The sequence below is a fragment of the Siphateles boraxobius genome, unplaced genomic scaffold (genome assembly GCF_051911475.1).
Source record: "Siphateles boraxobius isolate OS27281-9 unplaced genomic scaffold, OSU_SipBor_1 93, whole genome shotgun sequence".
Taxonomy (NCBI): domain Eukaryota; kingdom Metazoa; phylum Chordata; class Actinopteri; order Cypriniformes; family Leuciscidae; genus Siphateles; species Siphateles boraxobius.
The window spans coordinates 160,984-180,000 of record NW_027509223.1 but is presented as its reverse complement, the minus strand read 5'-3'; the positions used below and the strand labels follow the sequence as shown (position 1 = coordinate 180,000).

General features: G+C 38.2%; 1 protein-coding gene and 1 long non-coding RNA gene across 4 annotated transcripts in view; both read right to left on the bottom strand.

Annotated features, from left to right (window-relative positions):
- The window catches only part of LOC143733266 (uncharacterized), a 46,617-nt gene extending 44,415 nt beyond the window's left edge, over positions 1-2,202 (bottom strand). Inside the window, exon 1 of the long non-coding RNA XR_013201308.1 lies at positions 1,711-2,202. This is a non-coding gene — a long non-coding RNA (uncharacterized LOC143733266). The remainder of the gene's footprint in view (positions 1-1,710) is intronic.
- A 10,081-nt stretch (positions 2,203-12,283) lies between these two features.
- Positions 12,284-19,017, bottom strand: part of LOC143733261 (ubiquitin carboxyl-terminal hydrolase 25-like) — a 36,938-nt gene continuing 30,204 nt past the window's right edge. For all 3 annotated transcript variants that reach the window (XM_077224890.1, XM_077224888.1, XM_077224889.1), the window contains 2 exons: positions 18,109-18,304; positions 12,284-13,838 (listed from right to left, as the gene is read on the bottom strand). In XM_077224890.1, the coding sequence (XP_077081005.1) occupies positions 13,660-13,838; positions 18,109-18,304 (375 nt within the window). In that variant the 3' untranslated portion in view covers positions 12,284-13,659. The remainder of the gene's footprint in view (positions 13,839-18,108; positions 18,305-19,017) is intronic.

Genomic DNA, 19,017 nt, shown 5'->3' with positions numbered 1-19,017 from the left:
TTTCAAACATTTTCAGAATTATTTTGCATGACCCATAATTATGTCATATTAAATGAGACTTTCTATACTTCATTCTTATAAATTTTAACCTAAAATTTTGCTAAAAAAATAAGGTGGTAACTATATATGAAAATATGAGAACTGATGCAATATAGAACGAGAGAGAGAGAGAGAAGATTTGTCTAAACTGAGTACAGGAGAGGAGAGGAGATCAGAGACGAGATCTCTGTTTTTTAAAAGCCAGGCCATCAACTTGATGTGCCCTGAAGAAACTTTAATATAGAACAGCAAAGAGCCAAAAATAAACCTTCTGCCACAAAGACTTCATAAGGCCTCATTAAGAAGGTGTGCAGATCTGTTACTTCAGAGGATAGTGACCTACATACCTAAAATAGAGAACTAGATTCAGTCGTGGCCCCTCGCTCTCTCTCTGTGCAAAGTTGACAACTAAACTGCAGTATCCCACCTTAAACACACACACACACACACACACACACATGGCCTGCAAACCGTAAGCAGCAACACAGCCCAAGCTAAGCTAAAACTACTCGACTCCTTTGTCCTCCTGCTTTTTTCTTTTAGTGCATTCGCTCTTTTCCACGCCTCTGGCCGTGCTTTGAAACCGCACTCTAGAAGAGAAAGCCGTACGATAATGCCTGTCCAAACATCTCATTCCTGTGACACAAGCTCGTCTAAGTGGGCAACAGAAAAAGGTGAACAGAGGCTTTTCTTAAAGAACAAGACATTTTACAAGACTCCGGCTTCGGAAGAACAGGTGCCACAGCATCAGACAGACAAGCTTGTATAAAAATACAAAATTATGTGAATAAATGTAACCACCAGGTTTCAGATTGACAAGAACCAAACAAAGAATTATTTTCTTTTTGGACAAAAATTACTGTACACTGAGAAATACCTCAAATAATAAAGCAGACATTCATTAGTACAAATATGTATTGTATATAACAACATAAAACACATTTGATTTATTGCCAAAGTTCCTGAATAAATTACCAAGCAAGTAAAAAATTTGAGCTTGAATTGCTCATTTCAGCGAAATATCGTCCATTAATTTAGCCTGATAATGAAATCGCTGCTTAGAAAGGTAAACAAAAGGGCCTCTATATATGATTTATATATATATATATATATATATACACATTTCTTTAAGATTAATGCACTCCCTGAAAAATATTCTGGCAAAAAAATGAATGAACAAGTTCAGAGATGTCCTTAAATACTGTGTGAAAGCATCACAGATTCAAAACCCGGCAGGCATAAGTGTGTAACAGTGCGAGCGACTCTCCGTACAGTCCTTCCAACAGTTTACGCAAAGTTTCTCACTCTCTGCCAAGTTCAAAGCATGCCGTCGAGTCCCATAACTTCCATAAACAATACTAGAGGATTTACAAACATTCATAAACGGTCTTTATCAGATCGTAGTCAGTATTTGGTATGTACATACACACACAGCACCAATGCCTCCGGCCGTGACCCTTTAGCCCAGCTGCAATTCAAAAGCACAAAGCTCCCTTTTCACTAAAACCTGCAGCTCAATGCGAGTGATAAACTGCCGGAGTCGTTTCTCACAGGAAACTGAGTTCTTGACGGTTCAGAGAGGCAAACAAAAAAAAGAACATCAAGGACTGTACGATCCTTTGTGTCCATGCAACTTTAGAAACAAAAGCAAAAAAACAGCATAGTACTTACGCTGAACACGAGTGCCTGGCCTTGTGAAGGAAAGAATCCGACTTGTTCTGGTCCATTTCGTGTTTAAAAATCTCCCTCCTAGCCGGAGCTCCGGAGACTGGCGGACCGACCCGAGGGCCCGAGGAAAACTGGCTGGCTCTCGCTGCCTGTCAAGGCTCGGAAACCGGCTTCTGTGTGGGACTGGGGAGCAGCTGTTCCCCTCCACCTCCTCCTCCTCCCGACCGCAGCAGTTCTGTACAACCACACAAAAGCGGACGGACGGAGGGAAGGATGCCTCCTCCCAGCAGTCGCACAAGCGCAGATGAGCGGGGCTGAAAGCCTGAGGCTGGTGGCAGGTATTTAGCTCGCACCGTTTTCTAGTTTGTGGACTCGCTGCTTTTTCAAGAGTGGGAGGGGACAAGCTGAAAGATTCTGGGCGAGGAAACGGCACACAATCCCTAACGGAAGAAACTTCCTACTCGCTGCTAATAAGCAGGACATCCCCCGTCCGAGGGAGCAGGAATGCGAGGCCCACTTTCAAAGAGGCCCAGTTACAAACAGGGCAGAAAGTCACTTCAGCGTGACCTGGGGGTCAGACACAGCAAGTGTGTGTGTGAGCAGAGACATAACCACTAAACAGACGTGTGTCTCTAGAGTAAGTACGGCACTGCTGAAAGCAGAGAAGAGAGACAGACAATTCATTTCAAACATATTAACCTTCCTAAAGAATTTGAGAATATTTGAATTTGTGGTAACACTTTATTTTACAGTGTTCTTGTTACATAAGTGACCCTGGATGACAAAACCAGTCATATGGGTCTTTTTTTTTTTATTGTGATTTATACATCACATGAAATCTAAATAAATAAGCTTTCCATTGATGTATGGTTTGGACAATAGGACAATATTTGGCCGAGATACGACTATTGAACATCTGGAATCTGAGGGTGCAAAAAAATCGAAACATTGATAAAATCGCCTTTAAAGTTGTCCACTTATGTTCGCGATTGTGCTGCATTCACTCACAAAATAAATGTTTTATACATTTACGGTAGGAAATTTACAAAATATCTTCATGGAACATGATCTTTACTTAATATCCTAATGATTTTTGGCATAAAAGAAAAATTGATCACTTTGACCCATACAATGTATTGTTGGCTATTCCCACAAATATACCCGTGCTACTTAAGACTGGTTTTGTGATCCAGGGTCACATAGTGTTCTTGTTACATATGTTACATGTAATTACCATAGTAATAACAGTAAATGTTGCATAATCACATGCAATTAACCCTCAACCAAATCCTAATCCTACCCTAACCCTATAGTAAGTACATGTAGTTAATTAACATTACACTGTACTTAAATATTTAATTACACTGAAACAATGACACCTTAAAACAAAGTGTAACCGAATTTGCTTTACTCTTCTTGAAAAAACCCTAACCCTTTTTGTGAAAATTGGTCATCTAAACTATCGAAATCAACTTGCTCCGCCTCTGAAATGACTTTTCTTTTCAACTGACATCATGAAGCCCACTTATTTTTGTACTCTGCCGCTTTAACCACGCGTCAGAATACCAAATTAACAACTACTCCCACTATCACTTACCACGTTTGCGAGAATGAGCAGTTTGCAAAACAGAACATTGTGCACTTGACAACAACTTTCATTTCCAATGTGACAGATGAACTGCAAGTAATATCAGCTGTGATTTTAAACTCATTCTTGGCATTATTTTATTAACAGACTGCCAAAAGGTACACCAAATTGGATAAAAAATGCAAAATGACCATTTTTGTTTGCAAAATGATAACTTGCCGCATGCTGAAAATAAACATGCAATTTACATTCGCATTGCATTCAAGGTTTGCATTTCAACACTTCATGCGTTCTCTGGCCTATGAAACCCATGATACTCTACTGTTTGAGCTACTCTACTTCAACTTGATGAGGTCATGTGATTACATTATACTGTATCACTGTTTGAATAATGTTTAATGTTTCATTTGCTATTTCAAAAAAATACTAGACAGCATGTAGTATATAGTGTGCAGTGCTAGCATTCTCTTCTAAACCAAGCTTTTCACAATCCCATACATTTTACAATGGATATCTGCGCAAACATTCTCTCTTTCACTTGAAAATACGACACATTACAGAAGTAACATGGGCCACAATTCCATGTTAACTATGAGGAATTGTGTTCAGTGTTTTAGTCACCTTCTCCAGAAGCTCTTAAACTCCAGATATCACTTGAGGAGAGGCGAGCTGAGAATGTGGAGAATTCAAATCATGTTTAACAAGGAACTGTGGATCTTCTCACTCACGTCACCGTTTCAAGTTTCTGCAGCAAAAAATAATAATGAAACGTCAGAAGTCAGAAAATAACATATATGACAAATCATTCAAACTGGCACTTACTTATTTTATGGCACAAAACTTATTTTAAACATGTGGAATAAAGGGAACTTTAAATAATGGGAACTGTGACACTCAATAATTTAAATAACACTTCGAAACAGTTGAAATGTGAATAATTAAATGAGATTACTTTGAGAATGAAGCATCTACAAATTTTAAATGTGAGATAAAATGACACTGCACAGCGAACAAATACCAAACTACTTAATATACAAAACCATTTGCATTTAAATCTGCATATAAGACCAAAAATAACATAAAATTGGCCTAATACACTATATTTAAAGACCAACTTAGATAAACATCTAATATGTTCCAGCACCTATCCTATATTGACGGCAAGACTAGATACATACATTCATTTCAAACCACTTTTTAAAATGTTAAGATCCAGAGCTGCATTTGTCAGAATAATATAAATATGGTTATTCACACTGCAGTCTGCAGAGCAGCGATCTGAAACACTGATGTCGCTCTCACTACAAGTTACAGCTTTGCAGCTTTATTTAAAAACATATCCCTGAAGCCAAATGTAAAACAACACACATTTTTCTATCACGGTGCAAAAAGGAGCAGAAAATCAAAGCAGGAAAGAAAAGAAGTTCTGGACATACATACGACTTCTTACCAGATCAATGAAGAAATAACTATATTTGAGTTGATTTTATGTTTAAAAATTGGAAAATATACCACAAATATTAACCCCCTTTATGCTTTGTTGATCAAGGTGTTCAGCATACCAGTTTCTACATGAAATTGCCATACAACGATACCTCCATTGACATTTAGTCACAGAGGATTTTTTTTCTGTAGAGATCTAGTAGAGATTTATGGTTTATGTTTATTATTATTATAAGATCCAAGTCAAGATATATTTATTAACTAGTTGATTGATCCAGGTTTCAATGAAAGATGCATATAGAGAGCAGTGTGCTTTATAAAACATGTAGAAAAAGCTGCAGAAATTACTTATTTTACACAAAATTAATTCTAAATAGTACTCAATATGTTTTTTTCGAAAACAGGAAAATGCACATTATTCAGTCAGTGGGATGAAAGACTTGAAATTGACTGAAGGGGAAACTACCACTTAAACTGGTAAATGCGCTGAGATCTTAGCCAAAGCCAAAATAAAGAGTGTCTCTAGTGTCATTTGTTGAAGAATCGATTGCCATCTATGCATCTGAAAGAGAGAGAGAGACAAAAAGAGATTGACGGCATGTCAGAGGTAAGTGAAACTCTGGAACCCGTCCAGGGTTGAAATGACCTAAGAGCTATTCATCCATCTCATGGCATATTTCCTGTATTCAGAGAATTATGGTGATTGAAAGTGATTGGTCAGGGTCAGCACTAATGCACAATAAAACCAAATGCTGAGCTGGAAAACATGGGGACCGATCAAAAGGCCCCGCAACCGTGCAATCCCGTAACCAGGACAAAGATAGTGAAGAGAGATGGCCTTCCATCAGCGATGCCGCTCTGATTCCTGAGGCAGAATCACTCATTGGGAGAGCCAATCAGCCTTTGAAAAGCTTTACGATGAATCTAATTCATTATCGTGTGATGTCACGATGCTACTCACCTGTGATTGGTCGCATAGAAGAGCCATTTGTCGAAACGAGGCCACTGGTGTGCCGTGATTGGCTGTCGGCTCCTGGTAACAGTGCGGAGACAGAGCCCAGCCTGTATCTTATTTGTCGACTGATGGGAATCTTGTTGAGCCAGCTGCGTTTCCATGGAAGAGGCACCTTGAGAGGGTCCCGAAACCACCCGAGCCCCCCTAACTCTCTCAACCTGACTGCCCCGTCCCGAGCCGTCTCTCTTTAACCGCGCACCCGCTGGGCTGTAGTGTTTGCGGTAAAATCACGGTCTCTGACACCCAGACGCCAGCAGTTTCGGAGCAAGCATCATTAAACACGATGGCTGGCAATATCACCTCATTTTTCTCGCTCTCGCTCTTATTTGCTTTTATTTTTTCTCTGGTGGTGGCGTGATCCTTTTCTCAAGCTTTAGCACACTAAAGAGGCGACCGTTGATTGATATTCAGTTCAGGAAGGGAACAAAAAATATCTCCAATGAATAGCTTTGAACAGAATGTCCTCTTCTGTCGGGTTCTCAGAGAACAGCCTTTGGCTGCCTCAAGGGACCGTGGATATTTTAGCAGAGGGTTACGCTCTCAATCCACTCCTGGTCCTGAATTTTGTCAGACAAGATCATTCTGGACAGTCTGAAATAAAATACTAAACAAAAGAAACAGACTGTACCAGAGAAAAGAGCATTCGGAGTGAATCAAACACCCCGTGCTGCAACAATCGTTCCATCACACGGGACTCAGCGCAGCAAAAAACAGACAATAGAGCGGCCATATTTGTTCGGTTGTCTTTTTAACGCTGATTCAGAGTGAGTGAATTCTACCTAAACAGAATTTTTAAAGACAAAACACCAGATTAGCAGCAATGGAGCAAATTAAGACAATGAAAAACAGCATGCTGAGAAAGCCAGATGAGTTGATTAAATTAAAATTAAAGATGAAGACAAAGAGCCAAGCAAAAACATTTAATTTTTGATAAACAAAAAATAAAATAATTATTAAATATATTGGTGATATTTCCCAGAAAGGAGTTAGCATTGCTGAACTTTCCATAGTCAATGAGATTTTTTAATGGGTTTTTGGTTAAAGTCCCCATGAAATCAAAATGAACAAGTCTTATTATTCATGGAATATTGCAATATTTATTATAAAAACTTTATCTGAGAACATCATTATTATTTTTTTTAATGAATGTGCCCTTATCTCTTCTCTTCTCTGATGACGTGTTTACTGGCGTATGGGCGGGGCAACCTGTCACTCACATGACATCACAGCGATAGCAAATGACAACGATGCAACGGTTCAATTGACAAAATCAACAAGTCCAGTCCTACATTTTTTCTTTTTCGAGGAGCCATTGCACGTCAATACGTCACAACAGAGAAGAAAAAACTATCACAACTTCCGTTTCATGCTGACTTTAAATCCTTGAAATAAAGTCTTTGGTAAACACAAGCTCAAGTTATGTTCAAGTTTTATTCCATGAAATGAAAAACATCAGTAATAATATCCCGTAATAATATCCCAAGTGGCTAAATTGGACTACAGAGGCTGTCAGGGACAATAAACATCACGCCGAACAGGAAAACTGTTCACAGCCTCGCTGTGTTTATACTCACATTCTTGCAAAGTATTCTAACTCAAACTTCCCTATTTTAAATACAGATTAAAAGATCTGTCAGAAGTTTAGCAGTCGTGCAAATGTGGTGTAGCTAAAGGGTCATGAAACCCTTATGTTATGTGTGCCGAACATCATAGAAGTCAATGTTACCATCTGTTAGTTTTGATTGTAAGAGTATTCAATTCTAGCTGTCACATACATGATATGTACTGTATGGTGAGAACTGACTGCTTCTGAAACAGGGGGTTTCATGACACTTTCATTTATAACCTAAATTTTGCTTTATTTTGACAATTGTATTTAGGCTTCAAAATTCAAAATGAAGATTACCTTTGCAGTACTTTACAGTTTTGTTGATCACTGAGCTTTTTTACTGCAACCATCCAAAAGCCAGAAGAAAAAAATCCTATTGCCGCTTTGTCACGGGAACTAGGCATCTAACTTTTCCTGCAGGAGTTTATTTCTGCTACAAAAGAAGTGATATCGCCATCCACAGGGCATTGAAGATACTATATCTTGTGTGTTTTGCCCATTCTCACTCAAACTTACCGTGACTGAGTGCATTAGCAGCTAGATGTGAATCACAGGTGTTTATAATATGAGATGAGGACATGACTGCCGAAACCAGCACCTCCAGTGCAAGTAGCCTATGAATCATTTATTTTTACTTAACATGAATTTATTTATCAGTTATAATGAAGGATATTGGTTTATTTATTCCCTTTTGAGCTTAACTGAGATTTGAGTGTATAAGAAGCTGTTGTGTCGATCTTGATTTATTGCAATTTCGAGGTGTTCAGTTTTATTTTAGAAAACAAATGTGATTGCTCTCCACACAAATCAACTGTTTCTTGTTTTTCACTGGCATGTCTCTCAGGTGTTGAAGACTAGTGCATCTGTGAGCCTTCATTCTCTATGAACAAATACTGTTAAAATCAGATTCAAAGACTTTTACTCAAGTCATAATGGAATTGGTGACTTGTAACTTTGAATGGAGTAATTTTTGCGTTAAGGTATATGTACTTTTACTCAAGTATGGTTTTTACACCTCTGCTCCAAACCCATATGCTGTTTTTAGACATTTCTATGCAGCTCTTGCCATACAACAACAGTTTATAATGAGCAGCTCAAAAAAGGACCAAAAACATCACCAAGTATTATAAAGATATCATAAATATTTGTGCACCTTCAATTCAAAGTCTTATGATAGCTCTGTATGATGAACAAATGAAAATGTCAAATTGGAGCAAGTTGGTCATCAAACATCATTTATTTGAGAGTTGCAGGATGGAGCAAGATTTCAGTGAATAATGAATTTGGTGTCAGTCTGTTTGTCACACAAAGCTATTGCACAACTACAGACTTTTAGCCCTTTTTGGGACGTGAAAGATGTAGCCTAAACACTAACTGTTGTTGTACAGAAATGTTCCTTTTGTGTTCTATATAAAAAAAAATATATATATATATATAGAGGGTCAGTGTAGTTATAATTAAATAAAACTAAATCTATTTAAAATTATTTTCAGAAACTAAAATTTATGGCATGGTTGACCCAAAAATGAAACTTCTGTCATTAATTACTCACCCTCATGTCGTTCAAAACATGTACGACTTTTGTTCATCTTCAGGACACAAATGAAGATCTTTTAGATTAAATCTGAGAGCTTTATGTCCCTCCATTGACAGCTACGCAACTAACACTTTCACGTTCATAAATAGATAGTAAAACTAATCCATATGAATTGAGCAGTTTAGTCCAAATTTTCTGAAGAGACTTGTTCGTTTTATATGATAAGAGATTTAAAGGGGAACTCGGCAACTCTAGCCACTGATTTTCACTTTTGTTGTCGCATGTTTTCTCAGAGAGCGCCCCCTACAGCTGTGAGGCGTATATTTCACAACACTGTCGTAAAAACACTCACTTGCGGCCCCTCCTCCCCCTTTCTACCGCTGCTCATGTGCTTTTGTTATTATCGGAGCCGGCCAACTTTATCGTGTGGAGTGTGTCTACCGAGGTGGGTAATACATCACACACATTGAGGGCGGCGTGTGTGTTTATGTCGGATTGCCGTAAAGCAGTTTGTGTTTCTCGCTCGTTCTCGCTTCTCACGAGACTTCCTATTTCCGACTTACCGGGACGTTAGTCCTCATGTTGCAAGGTTGGTTTTCGGCCTGGGAACGTTGGGGGGAAAGCCACCATTCTGACCAGATCAGGTTAATAAACCATCCAAATTATTTCTAAACGGTTTTATTAAGTTGAAATAGTTGCCAAGTTCCCCTTTATTTAGGCTTTTATTTACATATAAACATTCATCAACTCACAAATCAGTTGTAGTAATTGGAAGCTTAAGCATGTTCGATTGACGTGCGAGAACCAATGAGGTTCATTCTCGTGTTACGCATCACGTTTGAGCTTCAGCAAGAACCAATGAGGTTCGTATGAGCTTCTGTTTATGTTCGCTGATTAATGTTTATATGTGAATAAAAGCCTAAATTAAATCTGTTTATCATATAAAGCGATCAAGTCTTCAGAAAATTTGGACTAAACCGCTCAATTCTATTAGATTAGTTTTACGATCTCTTTATGAACTTTTTAAAGCGTCAAAGTGGTAGTTGCGTAGCTGTCAATGGAGGGAGAGAAAGCTCTCAGATTTAATCTAAAAGATCTTCATTTGTGTTCTGAAGATTAACAAATTCAAAATGTTGCCTTGGATTTAAGATGAAAAGCTAAAATGACTAAAACCGGACTAAAAATGAATTAAAGCTATACAGAAATTTCATAAAAAACTAATAAAAATGACACAAAGTCAAATTAAGAATAACCACGTCATTCAGTAAAATGATGACAAATGGCCTTACATTATTAAAAGCAGCAGTGATTTAAACAGGCCCCTGCATTTTGCGATGTATTTGCTAATGTCTCTGTGGACCTACAACAGACGCAGAGGGCAGCTGAGTCTTCGATTTCTGACTCGCACGGCCAACCGCGACCCCCAGGCTCGACGTGTCAGGTGTCACCGGGTGTCTAGACAGTCAGACAATGAAATATCACCATGGAAACGGGCAGGCTGTTATCAGCGGAGTGTGACAGTCAACAGTTGGGACAAGTCGTGTTTAACAGATACACCGCCTGACCTTTTGAAGACAAACTAATAAAAAAAGCCCCTAAAGGCATCAGAAAGCAATGATTCATTGAAGTGAAGAAGAAAGACGAGGGGACAAAAACTCAATTACAAGGTAAGCAACAGTTCCGGTTGTCTGGACGTGGTTAGATAATGAGACATAAGCAGATAAATCCCTTCACAGATTAACATGGTCTCAGTAAACCAGCTCTGCAGGAAATTCATTTTGAAGACTAATCCTAGGTTGAATACACATATTCAGGATAAGGAGTGAACAAATGTAATAATTGAAGAATCAACTAGTGAACCCATATTGGTCGACTACAATTATGGATACTGTGGGAATAAGGATGGTGTGGATTAATCCATTCCTAAAATGCAATTAAGCTAAACTGCTGAATTTTTACAGGGGAAAATAAGCATACGTTTATACATTTTGTATGGTTGCTGTCCAGTAAAAAATAAAAAATTAGGGTAACACTTTCACTAATGATTAATGAACGATATTAATAAACATTATTACATTACATAATACTTCACAATTAATTAACATTCATGTCTAGGTTTTATTTATATGATGACTAATCTCATCCTTCAAATTAATCCAATAATCAACCCTGTTAGCAGTAAGTTATTGTACAAAAAAATGATAAAATATTTAATATATAAGTTCCAACAAACCAACATTTGGCCTCAAACTAACCAGATTCTGCTGAGTGACAGATTAATGAGTCTTCAAGTGTCATTATCCCAAAACAGAAGCAAACACTTCGAAAATTGATGTCTATAAACAACGAACAACAATTATTTAACATTTATTTGTGACATATAATCATATTTATGAACGCCTGGACTTTAAATGATTTGATTCAGTTGAGTATTTCATGTTTCAGGGTTTTTTAGGCAGAAGTGTTATTCACTTGCCTTAAATATTACCTAGAAAGGATTTAAATACGGTTTTGTTGCAACAAAACAACAAACATTATATTTTATTATATAAAATATAAAAATGTACTGTCGCGAGCGCCAATTCGCGCCAAATTGACGTCTCGCGCCTTCTTAATTCTACAGCACGATTCCAATATATGAAGTCATTATCACGAAATTATATGAGCACTTAATATTCTCGCTGAAGGAGTTTATCGAAACCAGGATTAATGTATTATTACTTTTTATTATTGTCTAGTTTCTCCGTGAATAATATAAACAGCACTGCCAAATTTGAAATAATAGTACTACAAAATGAATATAACTTGATCTTAACACATATTTGGCCTTACCTTCATGCAGTGATCAGGCTTTTAAGGCTGGATTTGGGTGATAGAGTATGCTGTCAATCCACATATTAGAAGAAATCGTATTTAGTGCCTTTGGTCAGTTCGTTCCTTTCTGTTTATCAAGCCGGCCTTTGGCTAGTCTCATGATAAAGGACGGCTCTGCTGCATCTCTCCATCAGTGACCTTATTTCTAAAGTGGGTCACTGAGTGAACAGTTCTGGCAGAAAGGAGGAAGCAATCGAACACGAATTCGGACCAGGCAAGCGAACCAAGTGTGAAAGCACCCTATAGGCTACAATAAAACAGAAAAGGTTATTCTTGCTTTCAGATTTTAAAGATGGCTTCTCATAATTTCACCCATTTTGTTCAAATGTATTGTACAATGTCATCCAGAATAAGAATAATAGCTATGAAAAGACAAAAATTGCATAAAACAGGCATTTACAGCACAAATAGAATGGGTATTTACAAACGTGTAGGCGTGGCCTGTGCCATAAGCCCCTCCCCAAATTGCTCACTTGTGGATCAGTACATTAAATCAGAGAGAATCATGCATTTAAAGTGAGTTTTGGTTTGTTTATTTGTGTCAGCTTTGTTTAATAGCCTTTAAAGTCATATGCACTGAACAAGCTGCTCTGATCAAAAATGAAAAAGAAAATCACACTCTTTGACAAACATAAAGGTGTAAGTATGTACAATGGTAATGTTGAGTGCATCCATCCAGGAGTTTTCCACCTGTCTGAATGCTAAACTTTTAATTCTAGTTGATGCTTGGCATCAAAACCCCTTTAAAGCTATCTTGAAAAAAAATGCAACAAAGCAAATTATAATATGAATGCACAGCGATGGACTGTAGTATAGTACTGTGTACTTCAGTAAAGGATTGTGTTCTCATCAGTTTTCTTTGGGAGAGCAATAGTGTTTGTGCCTTTTTACTCTACACCTGGCTTTTTCTGTATGTAAGAATCTTCTTATGGTAAAACAACTCAAGAAGAGTCTAAAAAGGATTCAGGTGCAGTCAAATCTATCCGAGTCCATGGGGAAAACATACTCTGTTCTCTTTGAGATACCCAAAGTAGCACAGCACAGTTTCATTCAATGCGAAGTTCAATAAAGATTAGGAACATTTAAAAAAATATGTATTTGGCTTAAAAGAGCCATAAATAAAACTTTATTCTCTCAATGTATTAACAAGCCACAGTATGTCCCATGGCTGCCAACCACAGCACTTAAAACTTGAGATAAAGTCCCAGTTGTCAGGTGCACAGACCCGTCTGAGAACCTCCAGCTGTTTGTCTTACTATCCTTAGAAAATCAAAACAAAACAATGCAGTAACACTGTAACAAACTGAGGGTGGTGTGGCAGGTTGTTCTTATGTTAAATGAGGGGCGGGGGGGGGGGGATTAAAACTAAATAAAACTAAATATTGAAATGAATCCTCAACCTCGTTTCACAAAGCTAAAGCTGCATGCGCCAATGTGTAAAGCACCACTATGATACCACTCTTCACTTTGAAAAAATAGTTCACTTAAAAATAAATAAAAATCTTTACCCATGTCACTCAGAACCCGTAAGACTTTCTTCTTTTCAATATAATTATCATAAATGGTGACCAAGGTTGTCTCTGGTCCCCATCCACTTACAGCAGCTTGAATGCTCTGCTCTCCTTTTCATACGGGTTTTGAACCACATAAAGCGAGTAAATGATGCCCAAACTTATTTTTAGGTGAACTATACTTTGTCTCTGCTTAGTTTCACACCGTTCTTACTGTTGCATTAGCTTTAAAATATAACAGAATCCTCAAAATAATATTAATAATACCAATAAGGATCAAGTTAAAATCTCTAGCAGCAAAAGAGAAAGTAAAATTGGGAAGGTTTGGGAAAGCCCTGCTTTAAGGAAGGCATGTGTTAGTGAAGTCTGCGCAGCTCATCTGCCGTCTGCAGGGGTCCGACTCAGGGTGAGCGACGTCATGACCCGGCCGTAACGCTCGCACAGCTCCAGCGTGGAGTATGCTGGGAGTTTGGGCGGTTCGTGAAAGCTTTTGATCTCGGTCGAGCAGTCGAGCAGCTTGGGCAGGAAGTCGGTGAGCTTCTCCTGCAGATTAGCTGGTGATGAAAAGGACACAAGTTTGAGTGTGTGTGGCACATACAAAGCTCATAAAGTATCTGTCCGAGTAGGGATGGGCGATACCAGACTTTTTTAATTCGATACCGAGATTTTTTGGTTAAATTTTAACGATACTGATATCAATACCGCTTATTTTTTTAATTGTACATGTGATTTTTTTAAATAATGTTAATTTTTTGTAAAATTTGATCATTACACTTACATGCAAATTACATCCACATGACACACTGGCCATTAATACATTTATTCCAAAAGCAAATTTGACAACAAATAAATACACACGTTTAAAATAATACAGTATTTTGCCAAAAAAATTATTAAATAAAAAAAATTATAATAAATAATAATAAAATAAAATACCAACAACATAAATTGTGCATATTTGCACTTTATTAAACATTTCTTGCTTTTAAACAGGCCATTTTTTCTTAATTTTCAACTTTCTACACATTTTTCCTATTTAGCAATGTTCAGATAGACATTTCAATTGCAACGTCTTTTTATTTTTAATTGCTGATAAAGATTTTCTAATCTTTAAGCTTCAGATCGGTGTTAAGGAAAAGCTTTCTTTCTGACATAGTGCCGTTCTACGCGGAAGTGTGCAGCTGTGCGATGCGTGTTGTGTACGTGTGGGCAGGACACGTCGCTCGCTTCTCTCACGGGCCAGCTTAATACGTCAGGGAGGGGTGTTTTCTATTTAGCACAAACATTAAACAGAAGTACCAAAAATTATGCAGAAATTATTAATAAAATTTTAATATCGATACTTTTGTAGAGGTATCGATACCAAGTAAGTAGCTTGTGAGTATCGATATATCGATACTGCAGCATCGATGTGCACATCCAGGGCTGGACTGGTAATCTGGCATACCGGGCAAATGCCCGGTGGGCCGACGTGCTTTTTGGGCCGATACATTTCATATTTTTTTTTTAATTATTTTTTTTATTTTTTACGGCCCATAAAACTCGTACATCGGCAGTACATTCGTTTTGTTTTGTTTAATTGACGGCGCTGGGTTAGTGCCGATGTATTCATATTTTGTATTTTTTTCCAATGACAGACCGGCCCATGAAACACGTAGATCAGCGGCCCATTGGTTGTTTTCTTGATTGACACTGGGCTGGCCCAATCACATCTTGAAACACCTCCCCCTTTGTGCTTTGAGTGAGCGTGCAGTGTCAAGTGTACTGTGTATCTGTCTATAGTCTGAGAGATGGAGAAGAAACGCAAGGAATGTGCAGAGAAATAGCGTGAAAAATAGATATAGGCCCTTCAAGCAGACGCTGTAAAATGTGTCAAAGTATATGTGTTTTCTGCAGCAGCAGGACCTTCATCAGCTCCAGTGGCTGATGAGGAGGATAGTGAGGAGGATCAGGAGAGAGATGAGAAAGTGTAGAGTCTGTGGTAAGCAGAACTACTTTTTAAAACACTTTGGCTATGAGCATAGGAACCCATTACCTAGTTACGCATTATTTCCACATCTGCATTGTTGACGATTACAGCAATTTACTAGAAGTTTAATGATACGCGTTTGCATCCATGTTTTCCGCCAAAATAAAAGCTTGATGCAGTTTCCGTCAAAATAAAAGATCATGTGCTATTGTGCTTATCTCTTTCAAGTTTATAAATTAATACAAAACTAATTATGAAAGTTTTCTTTATTTTTCAGTGCATTTGTTTTACAATATATGGCTATTAGGCTACTGTCTGGAGATTAATTATAACTATTATTATGTAGTAGTGTAATATAGTAAATATAGTTTTATACTAAAAGAGTTTTTTTTTCTGTGTTTAATTTGCACACTAAAAATGGGTTGGAGCTTTTAATTTTTAACTCTCAAAGTGCACCAGATTGATGAATTTAACATTAAAATGCACACAATTTTCTTAGGGGGGGCATGCCTCCAAACCCCCCTAGAGGGACAGAGGTCCACCCACCACAGTTTTACCAAAGATCCCGTGGGAAACTATGTAAAAATTGCTATGCCAGTCCAGCTAATAGCTTGTTTTTGATGCATCACTGCGGAGTATAGTTCAATTGTATTAATAAATTACAATTTTGTACTTATTTCATCTGTTAACTGTCACTCGTTCCTACTCACTCATTACATGCCATTACTGGTTATAATGAATAGGAGTTGAACATATTTTCAAGGGCGTGCAAAGATGGGTGGTGTTTATGATCATATGTAGTGGGCCAGTCTGGGCCAAAATGCCAGGGCAGATTTTCTGTCCCAGTCCAGCCCTGTGCACATCCCTATTATGAAGTCACTTTTCTACCTTCTACCGATTTAAGTTGATTCTCAATTTTAAAAAATGGATTATGTTCATGTTAGTTAGTTAATAACAATGTTGTCAGAACAAAAAAAGCAGAAGTCCTCTGCAGTGCAGTATCCGGACAGTTTATAGAGCGCACACCTAACGACAAACAAAAACACACCTCGAGTGAATGTTCACTGTGTGATGGAGCCTGTTTGAATGCCATTAGAATGACACCGAAAATAATTCCAAACAAAGCCAGAGCAGAACCGCTGCACGTCTCTGATCCACACACTGGGTTTTGTTCCTGAATAGATCCGTGTTTTTGGACGATTTATTTGAGTGAATGATTCAATGACCCATTTATAAAGATAGTCACTTGCGTCATTTCTGAATGAATCGTCGCTTTAAATAAATCGACTTGAATGTTTCAATTAGGGATGGCCCGATACCATTTTTTTTCAAACCGATACGAGTACGAGTATTTACATTTGTGTACTTGCCGATATCGAGTACCGATACCGATATTTCTACCGCAAAAGTAACTATAGGCTCCCAGAAAAGAAGACAGAAGACTATTTTAGAACACAGGTTAGAAGACTGTTTTTATTTTCTTCTCTGCTTGTTTTAACAAGTCTAAAAATAAATAATAATGAGTAAAATAATAAATGTATTAACACACAAACCACTGTTAATTTAACATAAAAGCAAGCAGTTACTGCGTGCATGGTCTGACATGACAGAATGCGCCCAAAGTGCGCTCCCTTAATAGTCTAATTCCTAAAAAGCTGACAGTTCATCGCGATCTCACACATCTGTTATTATCAATGAAGCTGACTGCACAATGAATCTTTCATAATATCCACACTTTGTTTGTTATAATTAGAGGATTTGCCAGCATACAGAATTCAGCACTGAACAAAAAAGTTTTGAGCAGTGAGGGGAGTCTATCTTAAATGCTTCTGATTAGCCATTGCGTTCAAGAAATCAACACACATGTCTGTGATTGGCTACATCGCTCAACGCTGCAAACATGTTATGAATAGAAACTCTGGCCTGTAAATCGTTTCTATTTTGTTTTAGTCGTTATTCTAGCTTTCACTGCAACAGATGAATGAAAATCTATTAGTTTTAATATATGTATTCATAGATATTTGTAGTTTGCGGGAGTCCCGCGAATCGTTTTATTCTCCCGGAACCCGCACACACAGAGTGAGTGCATTACCGCCGGCGCCCGCGCTCGCGCTCGGCCATCAGATCTAGTGCCGCGCCGCACTCTTTTGCGTTGGGAGTGCACGTCCCTATGCCTCAGTTCACCTCGACAAAGCACTCGCGGCGGCCAGTTTCGTTTCGCAAAATGTACGTGGTATCGGGGCGTGGTATCGGCGAATTTTTATGAGTACGAGTACGAGTATATGAGGACAGTATCGACCCGATCCCCGATGCCAGTATCGGTATCGGGCCATCCCTAGTTTCAATGACTCATTAAGACAGGAAATTGCAAACACGTCTATATTCAAAATGTTATTTTTTAAAACTAATATTAAAGTATTATTTATGCAATTGTAATTGCGGTGTAAATGCATTTATGCCACCTCTGAGCTGCATTAAACATTCTGTGTTAATACATTTTTTAATTATCTCATATTTCAATATTCAAAATATTGAATAGTGTTAATATGTTAAAATGTTCAATATTACAGCTTCTATGCCAAAGATTAGTTTCATTTGATTTGTCAGCCGCACTATAAAGTATTATTACTCTTAATTTAATTTATTGATTAAATGTAAGGATAGAAAAAAACGGAGACTCTGATTGAACGCTATTATGCAAAAATTAAAGATGTGGAACAAATTATTTTTTTTTGAACTAAATAGTTTACTATATTAAATCGAAACATGATTAAAAATCGAGAATAGATTCGATCGTGACCCCAAGGATCTAGTCAAATCGTGAGATTCCAAACGATCCCACCCTGAAGACTTACGCTCCATTTCCTGGCCCAAGTATGAGCACCAACGGTTCCTCATGTCTTCCACGGCCACCATGTCTTTCTCCTCCATCTCATCCACCAGCAGTAGAGGAATACAGGCCACCACCAGCTCGTTCATGATGCTCAGACCCGCGTTCACATCGGTCTCCTCGCCTGTCTCGAACAGGGCGGCTGCGTGCTCATTCAACTTCTGCGGGACACAGAAAAAAAGACAAGAAAATAAAATCAATACACAGTCCGCAAACCTTTGTCCCTTCGACAAAAACATCCGAGGCGTTGAAAAGGCTGACGTAAAAAGCTGATGTTCGTAATTAATTGATGTTCGCAGATTTTTTAGCTTAACTCGACAGCTTCGGAGTTATTGGAATGGTTATGTGACTCTTTTCGGGTTGAATGGTGGTCGTCTCGCCCCCCTCTGGTGCCTGTGAGTGGAAAAACCGCACTTGCAACTTTGGGCCGGCGGACCGCCGTCAGGAAGTATCGCGTGATTTCAGCTCTCGCGATGATACAAATTCCTTTACGGCACTGCACACATTACACGCATACACGCCCCCATCCAGGATCCGGCTAGCTATAAGAACAATTATCGTCATGGCTAAGCCGGCATATAAGAAGCAGAAAGCTAGGAAAGCATTGTCGGAGGAACAGAGAAAGAGGAAACGACAGACTGACCGAGCGAGGAGTCAGACACGAGTAAAATCGGACCTGCGTTTTCAGAATGGAGAAAAAAACGAAGAAAGCGCGGTCGGAAGAGTCTAGAAAAAGGAAAGGAGAATCTGACAGCGCGAGGAACCGGACAAGAGTCCCACTCGCTCAGGCTTTCACTGTTAAAGTTGATTCCTGCGATTATCATGAGAACAGTTGTCAATATCTCACATAATTATCGGGACATAAATAAGCCTA